This window comes from Carcharhinus amblyrhynchos, chromosome 27 (assembly GCF_965287045.1).
Source record: "Carcharhinus amblyrhynchos chromosome 27, sCarAmb.v2.hapA, whole genome shotgun sequence".
NCBI lineage: Eukaryota > Metazoa > Chordata > Chondrichthyes > Carcharhiniformes > Carcharhinidae > Carcharhinus > Carcharhinus amblyrhynchos.
Window position 1 is genome coordinate 13,605,840 of NC_137350.1, and position 18,224 is coordinate 13,624,063.

At 42.0% G+C, this 18,224-nt stretch overlaps 1 protein-coding gene across 1 annotated transcript in view; it reads left to right on the forward strand.

Annotated features, from left to right (window-relative positions):
• Positions 1–18,224, forward strand: part of moto (minamoto) — a 47,069-nt gene that overhangs the window by 20,014 nt on the left and 8,831 nt on the right. Inside the window, exon 7 of the mRNA XM_080213362.1 lies at positions 9,239–9,373. Within this exon, the coding sequence (XP_080069488.1) occupies positions 9,239–9,373 (135 nt within the window). The remainder of the gene's footprint in view (positions 1–9,238; positions 9,374–18,224) is intronic.

Consider the following 18,224-nt stretch of genomic DNA (forward strand, 5'->3'; position numbering starts at 1 on the left):
GTAATTCATACTTGCTTGAGAATTGTTCAGGAGCCCTGGAAAATCATAAAGGCTGGAAGCACAGGTTCCAGATGAGCATGCAACATACATGAGACATGTTTTCCCAAACAAGGTGATTCATTGCTACCAGTATTAACATGGTGTGAGTTTGGGTGCAGTTTTACGTTTGGGAAAACTGAAAGAATGGATATAACTCGAGACGCTGCTATTGACACTCTTTGGCTCCATACCCTGGCTGCAGCTAACTAATTGGCAGTTGCTGGATAAGCCCTGAGTACCAAGGGGCAGAGTGAGTGATTGGAAAGACCTGGGGCCTCTTGAGGGGAAAACTGGGAATTCTTGTCCAAAGGCAATGCAATATAAGCAGTCTTCAACACAGCAATCTTGCTTCCTTTGTAATGCTGGGAAACACAGCTGGCTGATTAAACCTGAAAAAAATTAACATTGGCTGGGATTTTATGGCCTCGCTCGTCCCAAAACCATAAAATCCCGCCCAAGGTAAATGGATCTTCTGCTTGCCCACTCCAATTCCTGTGGTGGACAGTGCGATAAAAGTCCAGACATGGTCTCAAACTATTCAAATGAGGGAGGCGCCTGCTTCCCTTAACACAAGTAGTAGACAGGATTTGAGATTCATTACATTTTAACATTCCACTTAAACCCACCTGTTAGAGGTTTTAAAAAACCCTCCATCTTTGACCACTCCGCCCACTTCGTGTAGTGCAATCTCCTGGAAGGGAAATTTCTAAAGAATATTAAGCTAACAAGGAAGGACTAGGAAATTACAGTATCTGCTGAGTATCATTAATCTAGCTACCCTACCATTGCAATGCCCTCTGTCAAGACATTCCTTTGAAAGATCAACATGATATTATTACATACTGTATACTTTGGCAAATTGTTCCAAATCTCACTAGCTCTTTGAAAATAACAGAGGAATTAGGAGCAGAAGTAGGCAATTTCAGTCCTTCGAGCCTGTTCCACCATTCAGTCTGATCATAGCTGATCTCTCCCTGGTCTTCTCCCCACCTATCCCCCATATCCCTTTGTCTCCTTTTTTATTAGAAATATATCTTATTTCCTTGAAACCATACAATGATTCAGATTCCACTGTGTTATGGGGCAGCAAATTCCACAAATTCACCACCCTCTGTGAGAAGTAGTCCTCCTCATCTCAGTTTTAAATCTACCGCTTCTCGATTTATACTTGTGACCTTTTATTCTAGGTTGCCCCATAAGAAACGTTTGGTCTTCGTTTACTCCATCAATCCCTTTTAATATTTTATATACCTCAATCAGATCCATCCTTCTAAATTCCATCATGTATAAGCCCAAACTGTTCAATCTCTCCTTATACATCAAACCTTTCATCCTCGGAATCAATCTGGTGAACCTCTTCTGAACTGCCCCCAATGCCATCACATCCTTTCTCAACGAAGGAAACCAAAACTGGACACAATTTTCCAGATGTGGTCTCACCAACATCTTTATACAATTGCAACAACACTTCTCTACTTTTATACTCCAGTCCTTTTGCAATAAATGCCAACTTCCCATTTGCCTTTTTTATTACGTGCTGCATCTGCATATCAACTTTCTGCAACTCATGAACCCATGATCCCGCTGCCTGGATGTATTTTGAATCTGCTTTCCATTTAGGTAATAATTTGCCTTTCTATTTTTTCTGCCACAATGGAGAACTTCAGACTTATTGACATTAAACTCCATCTGCCAAATTTTGGTGCATTCTCCTAGCCTACCTATATCCATCAAAAATCTTTATGTCCTCTTCACTGTCTGCTTTCCCACCTATTTTAGTATCCACAAGATTTGCTATGTTACGCTCTGTCTCTGCATAAGATTGTAATGAGTAAATAAGTTGTAAAGAAGTACTTTGTCCTTGAATCTAACTTAACACTTTTGTTTTACTCTCCCACTCCTTATCTAACTCAGCCAGAGCTAGATCTATTTTGGTCATCATTTTAAGGATCACTTGCATCTTTCCTAATGTTGCACTGTCCCAATGAAAAATGGATTCCTTGAAACAATACATTAACAACTGACATCCCTAACCTTGAATAACATTTTGATCACTCTATTCTAGATATTGATATTCCCCACCATATTTAAAGCATGATTTTTAAAATTTGGCTGTACCAAGCCTTTGTACGATCTCAGTATTGGATTTTTTTTGTATTGTCTAATTCAACCTAAAATACGTCTGCTTTCTCACTGGCTTGTAGATATTCAATTTTCTATCCATTATGACTCCAGATCCCCTCCAATCATTCATCAAGAATTTATCCAGCCCTAAATCCATTGTTATTAATATTTGAATTATATCTTCTACATGTGCATTTCCCTACCTAAATTCATCAGAACCAACATTATGCAAGTTGCTATCTTACATATACATTAGCAGATTTGTGAATGGTTCAATCGATACCTTCATTCAAAATATTTGAAGATGTTGAAGAGGAGCAACTTAATCCCGAGTTCCTGTAGGACTTTGAAATCAATTTGCTAACACAGTTTTCCCAACTATTTTCTGTATGGCCCTTTTGTGGAAATCACACTTAACATTATAAACTAGACTAGCATCAGGCATCAATTTCATAATTACTTAAAAAAAAAGTCAGATTATTGAGGAACAACCTGTGTTTTCTAAATTCATGCTGGGATTTTTCAATAACTGCCAATCCCGTCAGAATGTTTGTCTAGAGTTCTGCACGACAATGTTCTGATGAGACAGGGAGGTTTTGGTAGGTTATGGGAACCGTGTGCATGAAAGTTATAATGAACCTAGTCAAAAAGAAAGTAAAGCGTACAAAAGGTTCAGAGAGCTAGGAGATGTTTGGGATCCAGAGGAGTATACGGCTTATAGGAAGGTACTTAAGAAGGAAATTAGGAGAGCCAGAGGGGTCATGAGAAGGCCTTGGCAGGTAAGATTAAGGAGAACCCTTAAGGCGTTCTACAAATATGTGAAGAATAAAAGGATGAGATGTGAAGGAATAAGAACTATAAAATGTGAAGGTGGGAAAGTTTGTACAGAACCAGTAGAAATAGCAGAGGTGCTTAATGAATACTTTACCTCGGTATTCACAGTTGAAAAAGACCTGGGTGGTTGTACTGCAGGCTTGCGGCAGACTGAAAAGATTGAGTATGTGGACATTAAGAAAGAGGATGTGTTGGAAGTTTTGAATAGCATCAAGATAGATAAATTGCCGGGACCGGATGGGATGTGTCCCAGGTTACTGTGGGAGGCCAGAGAAGAGATTGCAAAACCTCTGGCGATGATCTTTGCGTCGTTGATGGAGATGGGAGAGGTTTTGGAGGATTGCGTATGTGGTTCCTATATTCAAGAAAGGGAATAGGGATAGCCCAGGAAATTACCGACCAGTGAGTCTAATCTCAATGGTTGGGAAGTTGATGGACAGGATTTATGAACATTTAGAGAAGTTTAGTATGCTCAATTGTGGTCAGCACGGCTTTGTCAAAGGTAGATTGTGCCTTACGAGCCTGGTTGAGCTCTTTGAAAATGTGACTAAATACATTGACGAAGGAAGAGCGGTAGATGTGATTTAAATGGACTTCAGCAAGGCGTTCGATAAGGTCCCCCACGCAAGACTTCTTGAGGAAGTGAGAGGGCATGAGATCCAAGGGGCTGTTGCCTTGTGGATCCAGAACTGGCTTGCCCACAGGAGGCAGAGAGTGGTTGTAGGTGGGTCTTTTTCTGCATGGAGGTCGGTCACCAGTGGAGTGCCCCAGGGACCTGTTCTGGGACCCTTGCTGTTTGTAGTTTACTTAAATGTCCTGGATGCGGAAGTAGAGGGATGGGTTGGTAAGTTTGCTGACAACACGAAGGTTGATGGTGTTGTAGATAGTTTGGAGGGATGTCAGAGGTTGCAGCGTGACATAGGTAGGATGCAAGGCTGGGCAGAGAAGTGGCAGATGGACTTCAACCCGGATAAGTGTGTAGTGGTCCATTTTGGCAGGTCAAATGGGATAAAGGAGTATAATATCAAGGGTAAGACTCTTAGATGTGTAGACAATCAGAAGGACTTTGGGGTCCGGGTCCATAGGATTCTTAAATCGGCCTTGCAGGTAGAGGATGTGGTTAAGAAGACGTATGGTGTACTGGCCTTCTTCAATCGAGGGATTGAGTTTAGGAGTCAGGAGATAATGTTGCAGCTTTATAAGACCTTAGTCAGACCTCTGTTGGAATACTGTACTCAGTTCTGGTCGCCTCTTTACAGGAAGGATGTGGAAGCTATTGAAAGGGTGCAGAGGAGATTTACAAGGATGTTGCCTGGATTGGATGGCATGCCTTATGAGGATAGGTTGAGGAAGCTCGTTCTTTTCTCCTTAGAGAGACGAAGGATGAGAGGTGACCTGATAGAAGTGTATGAGATTTGAGAGGTATAGATCGGGTGGATTCTCAGAGGCTTTTTCCAAGGGCTGGAATGGTTGCTACGAGAGAACACAGATTTAAGGTGCTGGGGAGTAGGTACAGAGGAGATATTAGGGGTAAGTTTTTCTTTCAGAGGGTGGTGGGTGACTGGAATCGGCTGCCACTGGTGGTGGTGGAGGCAAATTCAATAGGGTCTTTCAAGAGACTTCTGGATGAGTACATGCAACTTAATAGAATAGTGGGTTATAAGTTAGCCTAGTAGGTATGGATATCATCAGCGCAACTTTTGGGCCAAAGGGCCTGTTTGTGCTGTAGTTTTTCTATGTTCTATAATCATCCCTAATTTTCTATCGCTTTTCTATAAGTGATATTGAATTAACTGACATAAAATTCCTAAGGTCTGATTTTTTTTCTGCTTTTGAAATATCAGAACTGAACCCTCCTGTAGGCCATATGAATGATCACAGAACTCAAATAACATAGCTACATATGATCCAGTGGCTCAAAAAGTAAATACTTCATTTATTTCAGCATGTAATGAAATATTACTTGGTCCAACAATGAAGTGAACCTTGACAATGAATTAAAGTGACAGCTACAGACACACTTAAAACAGGCACCTATTCTTAAAAAAGCACGCACAACTGATGGTTCCCAATGACTTACAATGTAATAAATGCAAACTTCCCCTTGAAATCACAGATACTGACAAATTATGTTTATAGTCTGCCTTCAATATGCGCTTTAAAACTTAACATAGGAGATATGGAGGTGAGTGCAAATCAGCAGCGTGTTTTTAAAAAAAACGTTTTTGTGTGTGTGGGGCAGTTGCTACCACAGGGATTTATTGAAGCGAATAGTATAGATTAAGGAAGCAAAGCCAGTGTATAAAGGTGAAGGAAATGGAGGATGAGAATGGTAGATTTAGATGCGGTAAGATTGGAGGAGGCTCGAGTGAAGTATGAACACTGGTCTAGACTGGTTGGGCGGAATGGCTTGTTTCTGTGCAGTAAATCTTATCTAATGTTATGTAATGGCTTTTGTACTAATTGTGCATAATGACAGATAAAAGCCGTTGTCTCTGGGATTGTGTTGACATAGCTTTATTACAGGGACAGAGGAATTTATCTGTTGTTATGGATTCTGGGTAAAAAGACTGAATATTGACAAATCTCCAGAACCTAATGATTTCCAAGACTGTGTGTTAAATAAAGTAGGTGTGGAAATTGGAGATGGAGTCCTGTTTCTTTAAAATTCTTGATTCAAGAGTTGTTACCTTTTGGCTGGAAAACTCTGAAAGTAACTCTCTAATTAAGAAGGGTTGAAGAGAGAAACACCAAGAAATTATCGACTTAGTAGTCTTGTGTTTGCTGTGGGGTAGTTACTACACAATTAACTGAGTAGCTTGACAAATTGAAATTGATCGAAGAACTGGCATGAATTTGCAAAGGATAAATTATTTTTAACCAAACTGGTTAAATTTTTTGAAGAGGTTAACGACATGTAAAGTAAGGGAATGCCTACTGATGTCATTTATATGCACCTCCAAAAGACATTCAACAAGATCATAATCATAAGAATTAGGAAGACGAGTGGGCCATTTGTCCCATTAAGCCTGCTTCATGGCTGATCTGATTGTGACCTTAACTTCACTTTCCTGCCTTTTTCCCAAAACCTTTGACACCAATGTCAATCAAAACATCTATCCAGCTCAGCCTTGAATATATTTAATGACCAGGTTTCCACTGCTATTTGTGGAAGTGAATTCTACAGATTACAGATCTTCAGAAAAAAAAATTGTCTCCATCTTCATATTAAATGGGAGACCCTTTACTTTTAAACTCTGTCCCCCTCGTTCTAGATTCCCCCACGATTCAGGGTGTCACCAGAGAGGCTGTTAGGGAACAAAATAATGGAACTGGGGGCAACCATTGGACATTGCAAATTAGTTTGAAGACTGAGGATACGGATAATGATTATAAACGCCATTTGGTTGAATATAACTTCTGATCTCCCCCCAGGAATCTTCTATAGCTTGAACTTTTCACTATGCAATATTTATCAATGACTTCTCTGAAGGGGTAGAAAGTCCATGTTCAAGTTCACTGATTACACTAAATTAGCTGACACAGAGAGTAGCGTGGGGAATGGAACATTGCAAAGGGCCATTGATAGATTAAGTGATTTGACAAAACTTACAGATGGAGTTCAACTTTGGGAAGTGGGGGCATCTGTTCAGAACAAAAGAAGATCGATCAGAGTATTTTCTAAATCGTAAGAAGCTAGAAACCAGAGGAACAAAGATATTTAGGGACCATGTACAGAATTTACAACAATCTAGTTGACAGATGGCTATAAAAGAAAAAGATGGAGGTTATGTTACAGTTGCATATAGTTATGGTTTGATGGCATCTGGAGCACTGCATTCAGTTCTTGGTAGCGCTGCTTTGTATTGATTTACTGAATTCGGAGGAATGCAGAAATGTACCAATTCTGGGGGGTGTGGGGGGAGGAGGGGGAGTGGAGGGGTGGGGGGAGGAGAGGGAGTGGAGGGGGAGGGGGAAGGAGGGGGTGGAGGGGTGGGTGGGGGGGAAGGGGAAGGAGTGGGGTGGGGGGAAGGAGGGGGTGGGGTGGGGGAGAGGGGGATGGAGGGGTGAGGTGGGGTAAAGGGGAAGGAGGGGGTGGGGGGAGGGTATTGCCACCCTGGCACCTGGGCAATGCCTGCTGGGCAGTACCAGGAGGCAGGGCCATGGGGCAATGCCAGGGAGTGGAGCCTGTGGGGTGGTTTTTTTTGGGGTGAGGAGTCAATGGGAGTAGAGTCTCTGGGGGAGGGGGGGGGACCCTGCCACTCTGTATGCAATCGATTGGGCAGGGGGTGCAGGACGCGATTGGATTTGGAGGCGGTGGCTGCATCTTGGGCTGTGGGCCCCTGCAGTTGCAGGGGATGGGGTGCTGGTTGAAGCTGCCTGCTGTAGCAGGGACCTGACAGATCAAAGGTCTGCACGTGCACAATACCTCCCTCTACAGGCTGTTGGGTACATTAAACCCCGCCATTGTCTTCTGTAGCAAGACACGGACTTGCCCAAAATTTTAAAAACAGAGCGCATAAGTTTGGGTCTGAAAACGCAGCCAAAAAGCAGATCTGGAAGCCTCCCAGTTTCATGTCCTCCTGACACTTAGAAAAAAAGCTCCTAAAATTCCATTCATGGGATCACCACCACCTGCAAGTTCCCCTGCAAGCCACACACTATCACAACTTGAAACTAAATTGCTATTCTTTCACTATTGCCGGGTTAAAATCTTGGAATTCCCTAGCAGCACTGTAGATGTATCTACACAAAATGGACCAAGTGATTCAAGAATGCATCTTCTCAAGGCAATTAGAGATGAGCAATTAAAAGCTGCCTAGCAAGGACACACTCATCTTGTGGAATAATTTTTTTAAATACAGGAATAATGAAGTGAGTTGCATAGTCTCCATCTAGATTTATTCTGTAGCTACATACCCAACAGAGATGAATGCTTCACTTTAAATCTCTGCTTGTTTAAACATTACTTTTGAAATAGTGCAAATTTGCTGCACTAGTTCAAAATACGCTTCCCAGTGAGTTTGTTTTGAATTACCATCTGTTTTATGACAAGCGAGGTGGATTTTTGTTTGGTGCAAATCAGGATACTTTCACCTCAAATTGTACCACATTTCCATTATAGTTCACACTTGTCACTGTAAGATGTTTTGCTTGCATAGTTTTGACAATTTTTATAAATACTCTATTTCATCCTTTTGTCCATGGTTGCGTTTTACTTTGTATATTGCAGTATAATCTGAATTATGATTTAATGTATCTTTATTTTGATGGATGGATTTTATCAATGCTGTTGAATCAATTTTTAAGTCATGGTTTAAAATCCACAGATCTGAATGTTTTTAGTGAATTAGTGAAATTTACAGCATAAGTAAAATTGGTACTTGTTTGTTTTTTTCTCTCTTGTCATGACAAAAGAACAGGAATCTAATTTTCCCAGACTCAATCTGACACAGAGCATGTTGGCGTAAGTCAGAAATTTGGGGACTTGTGTCCAAGTCATATTCTGCCTGATTTTCCTATGGGCATTCTTGGGAAGGAATAAATATGCCTCATTGCAGAAATTTGTCATCCATGTTATTTTATATTCGTTCTCCATGCCAAATTTTACAAGTTCTGACAAAGTTGTAGATTAGTGCTTGCCTGTATTGGACATATTACAGGGAAACATTTGGTAATTTTTAAAGCTAGTTTGTTGTTTGATTTGCTATTGAAACCTACTTTTTTGACAATTAGTTCATTTCCTTTGCATTAAATATCTGGAATACTTGTATTCTATTCCCCTCCATAATTATGCCCTTTTTAAATGTACTTGGCAAGAGAGATTTTATTGCTGAAAAAGACATTTTTCCTACTTCAAGCACATAATGCCAGAATCTCAAATCAGGTAGCAGTCAGACTGAAGGTCATTGTAGTTTGCTTCAACATCATGCCTCAGCTTAAAATCAGAAATACCCTTTAATGTGCAAGTGGAAGATTTTATAATTATCCACACAGGCTAAATAGAGCCCAAAATAGCACAAATTTTACATCATTTATAAAAGAATAGACTTGATAGGTTTTTTTTCCTCATATTTTTCGGTTGTGTCATTGTCATATTGTATGGGGGTGTCAGGTTTCTGGTTTGACAGTTCAGTGAAGACTTCTGCTGAATTGTCACCTGAAAATGTTTTTCTCTTTGTAAATTTAACCTTGTGAACTGGTATTCCTTATGATGATTTTCCCCTTCTCCCCTTTTAAGACTGAAGCAGCACTTGCCCGGAACTACCCAGGAAAGAGAGTGACCAGTTCAAATAATACACCCATTCCCAGGCTACCATCAAACCCTTCCCGGGTTGATCGTTTGATTGTTGATCAACTGCGTGAACAAGCAAGAGTATGTTTCAATTAAAGCTGGTAGATTGGTTAATTGGTGATATTTCATATTCCTTTTGTTTATCTGCTTAGGTATAATTCAGACATTTTCGATTTAAAATTTGTGTTGCTTTTCAAACTTTAGTTACTTATAGACTAAAGTAGATTTATCATTAATTGACCATAGTTGTCATAAATCTACTGCTATTTATGTACACAGTTTATTATGCACATAGTTTATTGTAATATTCCTTAACCATTGGAATGTTCTATTGTTTGCCAGTTAGTAGCTTTTTAACTAATTGCTAACAAAATAGTAATTAATTCAGAATTAAGCGAACCAGGAAAATAGAGAAATAAGTAATAGAACAAAGATAAATGACTTTTAATTCCTGATTATTTATCTCCCCTTAAGGTAAGGGATGTCAGTGCTAGGAATAAGACATTTTGATATTAAACTCTTCAAACTCAGGACGCACAGGCAAATATAGAAAATAAACTACTCAGCCTTGCTCAGAAAATGGGATGCATTCTGAGGCTTTCTGCCAGGCAGAAATGGGAAAGATAGCATTTCAAAAATTGGAGGGAAATAATTAGCACCTTTCTTCTGTTGGTGATGTATTGGCATCATTTTCCTGCTGGGCTCAGATTAGACAACTCAAGTAGCCACCTGACACAGTGGTAGGCTATTAATTTTATACAAATCAGGGTCCTATATTTAAAGAAGCATGCACCCCACAGGCAAAAATGGTGACCTAGATCCCACATCTGCCCATTGGCAGGTTTTAGGCAGTGAGGGACTGTGAAATAGAAGGAACAGGCTTCTCTCTAAGTTTACACCCACCCTAACCTCGCAATCATTTTACAATGATGCAGGCAAGGCCTTAGATTGGCTTTGCCCCAGTTGCGGCCCTTGTGGTCAATTATTGGCCATTTAAGGGCTATTTCCTGCTGGTCTCCATTTGTAGGTTGCTGGGACGATTTCCCTGGTGTGGGGGAAGTCCAAAAATGAATGAGCTTAGGTTTTGGCTGTGGGTGGGGTGGTATGGGGGAGGGCCACTTTTCCTCTTCCCTCATCTCCCCATCTCAGAGTCCCAAAACCCCAAAAACATATTTGCCATCCAATCCTGGGACTTTAGTCTCAGCATCCTCTTAAGCTTCCTTGTCTGTCCACTGCAACTGTTATCATTTCAGTGACTAGAGAAATGATTAGCCAGCAGTTCTCTATGCTGAGACTTCTTCCTAAGCAAGTGGCGAATGTCCTGCCTACTGACCATTGACACTCATTGAGTAAGAAATGGCTGCAAGACAGAGTGGGCAGGAATATTTTTACCCACCAACATTTTGGAAAATGAGAAGCCCATCGTCCAGAATATTCAAGCCAGTGAGTACATTTGTTGAAATTGAGTAACATGAAAATGTTTGCAACTTCAAAATTGAATATAGTAGAGATTTTCTGAAGGTTTTTGTTAGCCTTCCAGGAAGATGTGTGCTAAGATGTACAAATGGGATTAACTTTGAGAACCTAATTATGCAAAGAAGAGGAACAGCAGCAGGAAGACAAGCATGCTGGATCTGCAGCAGTTGCTAAAAGTGTACCACACAAGAGGGCGTTTGTACGGAAATTACCCTACTCTTCAGATACATTCTGTAGATCAGTTAGAAAGAGCTTGCCAGTGGATCGTATTTAAGAAGGCTCAGATTCTCCCATCAAAAAGTAGACCTCCTGCAACAGAAGCTGTGACCTTCTTTGACATCTTATCACTGTCAGTAGCAATCAAAGTATTAGTTGCCTTCAATTTTTATTGTCCTTCAGGCTATATCAGGTTCGTGGCATACGTTAGCCTGACAGTTGCATGTACCTACATAGAACAACAGATGCCAGTATTTACCCATAAGTGCCACCAGTCAACGTGACATAGCAACATGATTTGCAGCAATTGCCAGGTTCCAATTGCAAGTTATTATTGACTATATTCAAATGGAACTAAGGAACCAGCACATGAGCCAGGACCTTTTAGAAATGATGTGGGTATGCCGGCGTTGGACTGGCGTAAACACAGTAAAATGTCTGACAACACCAGGTTTTAGTCCAACCTATTTATTTGATAATATACTCACAAGCTTTCGGGGTTAGTCCCTCCGTCAGGTGAATGAAGAGTTCTGGCCTCAGACAGTGACCACAATACCACACCACCCTGCCACAGCAACCTCTGCAAGACATGCCGGATCATCGACATGGATACCATCATCACACGTGAGAACACCATCCACCAGGTACATGGTAAATACTCTTGCAACTCGGCCAACGTTGTCTACCTGATACGTTGCAAGAAAGGATGTCCCGAAGCATGGTACATTGGGGAGACCATGCAGACGCTACGACAACAGATGAATGAACATCGCTCGACAGTCACCAGGCAAGACTGTTCCCTTCCTGTTGGCGAACACTTCAGTGGTCACGGGCATTCAGCCTCTGACCTTCGGGTAAGCATTCTCCAAGGCGGCCTTCAGGACACACGACAGCGCAGAGTCGCTGAACAGAGACTGATAGCCAAGTTCCGCACACATGAGGACGGTCTCAACAGGGATCTTGGGTTCATGTCGCACTATCTGTAACCCCCGTGACTTGCCTGGGTTTGCAAAACCTCACTTACTGTACTGTCTGGAGACAATACACATCTCTTTAAACTGTGATCAGTGCTCCTTCCACTCACATTATCAGCCACTTCAGGTCTTGAACAGCAGGTTAGGTGTAAGGATTCGCATTCTAATCAGTAATCTCTAAACTGTCTGTGCTTTATATGCTCTGTCTGAGGCCAGAACTCTCCATTCACCTGACGAAGGGACTAACCCCGAAAGCTTGTGAGTATATTATCAAATAAATAGGTTGGACTAAAACCTGGTGTTGTCAGACTTTTTACCCTTTTAGAAATAGCAAGGGAGGCTACTCTAAATGTTCCACTGGGGTGTGACCTTCATCTACAGAGTATGCTGGTGTGTACATGGTTCACTGGTAGCAGACATAATGCAGTTATCCTAAATTGGGCCAATAATTCCACATTTTTGACCAAGCACAGAAATTAGAGGTTAAGGATTACCAGTTATGGGAAGAGTGAAAGGATTATTTAAAAAAAACTATCCAACAGCCACGAACTCTAGCTGCAAGCTGGAACAATGATAGCTGTGGAAGTATAGTGGTATTAATTGAGCTAACTATTTGCATGCTAAAACAGCAACAGGTGCTTGAGAATTTTCTCAAATTCTGATCCGTCTTATCTCCCAGTTGTGGACTTCTGCCTTCCAACAGAAGAAAGACATTGAGTAAGCAGCAGTTGAGCAAGAATCATTATCAAAATAAGATGAGGATAAGCTGCAGCAAGACGTGTTAAAAGCATCCAAGATCATGGGGCAGCAGCTTGTTGACCAGTACTTCCTGTAAAAGAGCAATCAAAACCAATATCTTCGCATCACCCTTGTGTTAACTGCCCTTAAACCCCAATTTGTCTATTGTTATTGTAACTAGAATCCCCAGACTCTGACTAATTCTGTAGAGGTCATCTGCCATTGTTGGATGAATACCTTAGGATAACCTACATGCATGATTCATCTAATATAATTTTGAATGTTTTCACAAATATGGGGAGGCCTGGTGGTATTACTGCTAGACTATTAATCCAGAAACTCAGCTAATGTTATGGAGACCAGGTTTGAATCCCACCATAGCAGGTGGTGAAATTTGAATTCAATAAGAAATATCTGGAATTAAGAATCTACTGATGACCATGAAACCATTGTCATTTGTTGGAAAAACCCATCTGGTTGACAAGTGTCCATTAGGGAAGGAAATCTGCCTCCCTTACCTGGTCTGGCCTACATGTGACTCCAGAGCCGCAGCAATGTGGTTGACTATGAGTTGCCCTCTGAAATGGCCTAGCCAGTTGTTTCAAGAAGGCAACTCCGCTCTCCTCCATCAAGGGCAACTAGGAATGGGCAATAAATGCTAGCCAGCCAGCGACATCCATGCTCCACAAATGAATAAAAAAAATTGCAGGATAATAGTACCCTTGTTACCCCTATTTTGATTTTGGATGTGCTCTTACCTAATGTCTTGCTTCTATGTGGTATTATTTGATGATGCTAAGATTACGGCCGTGAGGTGCTTGTAGTTGGCAAACGCCGGCTTCAAAGGGCCAACTGGAGACTAATCTCTTGGCTGATTCTGGATAATCTGGCTCAGCTTGCCTTTGATGCTCCCTAGCAGGCATTGGTTTCTCTGTGGAAGCAGACAGACTGTCACCCTGAGAGAATACCAGCATTTGCTGCTCCCATTGAGCCACTACCACTTCCATTTGCTTCCGGAACTGCACATCTATTGATCAGCGGACAAATTAATCCTCAGACTCCCAAAAGTTCAATCACTGGGGCAACCAATGAGTGAAAAGTTGCCTCTCTTTGTAGAAGAGATGAGAAGCTGACAGATTTTAAGTCACATTCTTTCTCACCCATTCTGCTGCTCTAACTCCTCCAATTACAGCTTTCCATTCTCCTAATCTTGCTCCTCGCCCAGAGACAGAATTTGTGATTGCAGGAGCAGCAAGGACAGTAGACCTGGGGTCTGGACAGAACTTAAATGAAAACACAAGTGAACATATCAGAAACTTAGTTTTTGCACAGGCACGGTTCCAGAATTTGCAGATAATACAAAACTTGGAACCATTGTGAACTGAGAGGAAGGTAGAGTAGAATTTCAAAAGGGCATATATAAATTGCTGAATGGGCAGAAAAGTGACAAATAAAGTTCATTGCAGAGAAATATGAAATTATTTATTTTGGTGGGAAGAACATAGACAATGTAAAATAAAGAGTACAACTCTAAAGGGTGTGGAGGAGCAGATTGTACTGGTGTACATGTGCATAAGTCATTGAAAGTGGCAGGACAGAATGAGAGCACAGTTAAAGTATCCAATATCCTACGCTTTATTTAAAGCAGCATATGTTAAACTTAAATAAGACACTAGTTTGGCCTCAGCCAGAGTATTGTGTGCAGTTTGGGCATTGCATTTTAGAAACAATGTGAAAACATTGGAGAGAATGCAGAAAAGATTCAAGCATTTGGTTCCAGGGATGAGGATTAAGATAAATTAGGGAAATTGGGTCTGTTTTCCTTGGAGAAAAGGCTGCGATTTGATAGAACTATTCAGAATTATGAGGGCTATGGACCAAGAATATAGGGAGAAACTGTTCCCAGTCATGAAAGGATCGAGAGCAAGAGGGCACAGATGTAAAATGATAGGCAAAATAAGCAAAGGCAATATGGAAAAAATACTTTTTGTTTCACTGTGGAATACACTGCTTGATGGAGGAAGATTCAATCTAAGCATTCAAAAGGGAATTACTCTTTTAACTGAAAAAGAATAATGTGTAGGGTTACGGGAGAGTGGCAATAAGTGCTTTACTCATCCATTCAGAGAGGTAGTGCAGACAACGGACCAAATGGCCTCCTTCTGCATTGTAACAATTCTGTGAAAGATCAGTCAACTGTTACATAACTGTTTGATTCATTCCAACAATAACCAGTCCTTTCACTGTATTATGGATGGCTCTGAAAAGAGCTTTCAAATTATTAGATTTATGTTTTGCTGTGTGTGTGCTGGATAAGCAGCACTTGCAGCAAGAAATTCTGCAGCGATTCCCCTCCTCTTAACTAAACTTGTCTTCCAGTCCCGAGCCCAGGGCAAGGGGATTGACAGAGAGCGATTGAAACAGTTTTGCAAAGGGACCCAAGCACCACGTGCCCAGTAGCATTGTGTGCCTGCAGCAACTTCGCACCCCAGCAGAACTCACACTTCCAATCAGAATAGCTAGCACATCAGCCAAATGATTGAAAAAAAAATTTTTAAATCCCCGTTCTTTTATGCTGCATTTCCAATCGGAAAAAGTGCAGAGGAATGAAACATTACACCATACAGAAAGCTGAAGTTGTGCAACAAGCCACTGCCATTTTGATAGCTCAGATCATGCTTTGTGATGATGGATTTTGCTAACTTTGCTAAAAATGTTAGTTTATTTATTAGTGTCACAAGTAGGCTTACATTACCATTGCAATGAAGTTATTGTGAAAGGGAGAAGGCAAGAAAACTACCTCACCATCAAGGGATGGGAAAGTTACTGAAGTGCACCAGAAATTTATGCCAGAGCCCCTTCACTGAGTTAATGCTAGTGAACTAAGTCTAAAGATGGACCAGAAATAGTTCGAAGGCATCAAATTCTTAGGTGAGCAACAAAGCTGCATTTAGATCTGAGTAAACAAGTTAAATTTATATAGTGCCTTTACCATAATGAAACATTCCAAGGCACTTCACAGGAGCATTATGAAACAGTATGATGTCAAGCTGCATAAGATAGTGGCCAGGGTTTTCAACTCCTGTTAGCAGTGGACGGATTCAGTGATGGGAGCAGAAAGTATTGTGAGAAGTTGAAAGTCATGTTTACGTTGGTGTGAAAGCTTGCCATAATCATCCCCTCCCTCATTAGTGGCGGGTTGGGTTTCCCGCCATTGAACGTCAAGAACATCATTATAATACACTTTCATCTCATTATTGGGCCCATAATCTGGAATCATACCCTTCCCACTCCTGGTCAGATAATCCATTCATGGTGGCATGATGTTAGAATAGTGAAAACCACAACTGGCTTCAAAAGGTGTGCACCTGGCGATCATTCCTTCAAGGGGAACTTGGAGGTTAGTGTAGTGATCATGGGGTGGCTCAGGATATTAAGAGGGCTGCCTTGGGGGTAACCAGCCTTTGACTCGGGTGAGTGGGCTTTGATGTGAAGGAGACCAGGATAGCACTGGAAGGTTACTGGAAGCCTAATCAGGGGAGACCGGGGCATTGACTGCAGGGAAGACTGCAGGATCTGGTGGGAAAATTTCAGGTGGGGAAGACTAAGGTACCAAGGGATACCAGGGGGAAGACTCCAGGGGCTTAAGTGAGGGAGACCATAATAATACTGGAAGGGTGTGGGAAGAGACTAGGGGGCTGACTGCAAGAAGAACTGTCAAGTGTGAAAAATACTTTCCTGTGGCTTTCTTCCACTTCTGGGCAACAGGCCCCTTGGAAGGACGTCACAGACAGAAGATTGGTGGATGGGTGGGTAGTCATCATAGACTGATAGTTCAACTGGAATCTTGGGATGGGAGTTTCTGGAGGTGGTATGTTGACAAGGACAATGCTAACAGAAAGACAGTGACCATTAACCTGTTGCAGCTGAGCTGTCACTCAGTTAACATGCATGCAGTTTAACTACTCTCAATTATACCCATTTGAGCACCATTTATGCCATTGATTGCTGCCCAGCAGTTAACCCTTGGCTACTGACTTCCAAAGTTGCTGATTGCTATGGTGTGGCTGCAACATTGGCCAACAGGGGAAACAAATACATTTGCTTACACAGTTGGCCATGGCACACTGCCTGAGCAGAGCATTGCTCACCCATGGCTATATGCTGACATGAGTACTGACACGTATCACCCAGAGACCAGGTTCAACATAAGGGCCAAAGGGCCTGTTCCTTTGCTGTAATTTTCTTTGTTCTTTGAAGGCCTTGGGGTTAAGCTTGGGACAATGTCTGTGCCCGAGATCAGGATGCATTAGAGTGACCAGCAGTGTCACCATTCAGTCATGAGGTGTGAGGCAAGGATAGTGTGTGCCTTGTCCAACCAAGATGCGAATGAAGGACTGGGCATCAATGTAGTTGCCAGGACACGAGTCAGTGGGCTTTGAGAGGCAGCTTCAGACAATGAATGGATGAAGAGCTGTCCTTAGGAAATGAATGCTAACTGTCAAGTCTCTCTCTTTGATACTGCAGTGAGAATGTACAAAACTGGAAGCCTGGTGAATTTGCTCATTCTTCTCGCTCATAGGTAGTAGAGAAAAATATGTCAACGGAGGCATCTGGCTCACCAAAGACAGGGGCACAGCCATGAAGAGGAAAGGATGGCAGGGCCTACTCTGCAGACAGAGGATGAACTCCAGAAAGCTGTTGCTCGGAGGTATCTCGCCAGGGTGTACCAATGGCACGTACCATTCCTGCAAATGTCTGAGAACCAATGTTGGTGAAGACTCTGCATATCCATGGAACTGGTTGGTCGTATCTACCACCTTCTGCAGGATTTGATGCCATGGGAATTGGAGGGCGTCCACTAACAGTATCGCTGAAAGTAACAGCAGAGCTTAATTTTCATGCCAGTGGCTCCTTTCAGGGTTCCATAGGGGAGCTCTTGTGGCATTTGCAAGCCTCCGCACACAAGTGCATCTGGGAGGTGATGGACACAATCTTCACAAGGGCACACAAAATTTGTCCATTTTCACTAGGATCAGGCAAGCCAGGTTACAGAAAAATGGGTTTTACACAAATTTGGCTTGCCAAAGGTGCAGGATGCCATCAACTGCACTCACATGGTACTCAGATATCTGGGGTGTCAAACAATGAACTGTAAGAGCTTCCACTCATTGAATGTTCAACTGGTCAGCAAACACATCTTCCACATTTGTGCTCAATTCTTAGGAAGTATGCATGACCCCTATATTCTGAGATCACTTAGATCCCTAATATGTTTCAGGGTCCACAGGGCTGCTGGGTTGGCTGTTCAGGGACATGGGCTACCCACTGGGGAGGTAGCCAGTGATTCCTATGCAGAGGCCAGAAGTGCAGCTACAACAAAGGTTGTATTTGCATCATAGTTGCTTGTTGCTCCCTGCACAACCTGTTGCTACAACAGGGAAAGGAACTGCCTGAGAGATGAAGGAGCAGCACATTTCCTCCAATGAGGAGGATGACAATAGAGGTGACGAGGCTGGGGAGGCCCT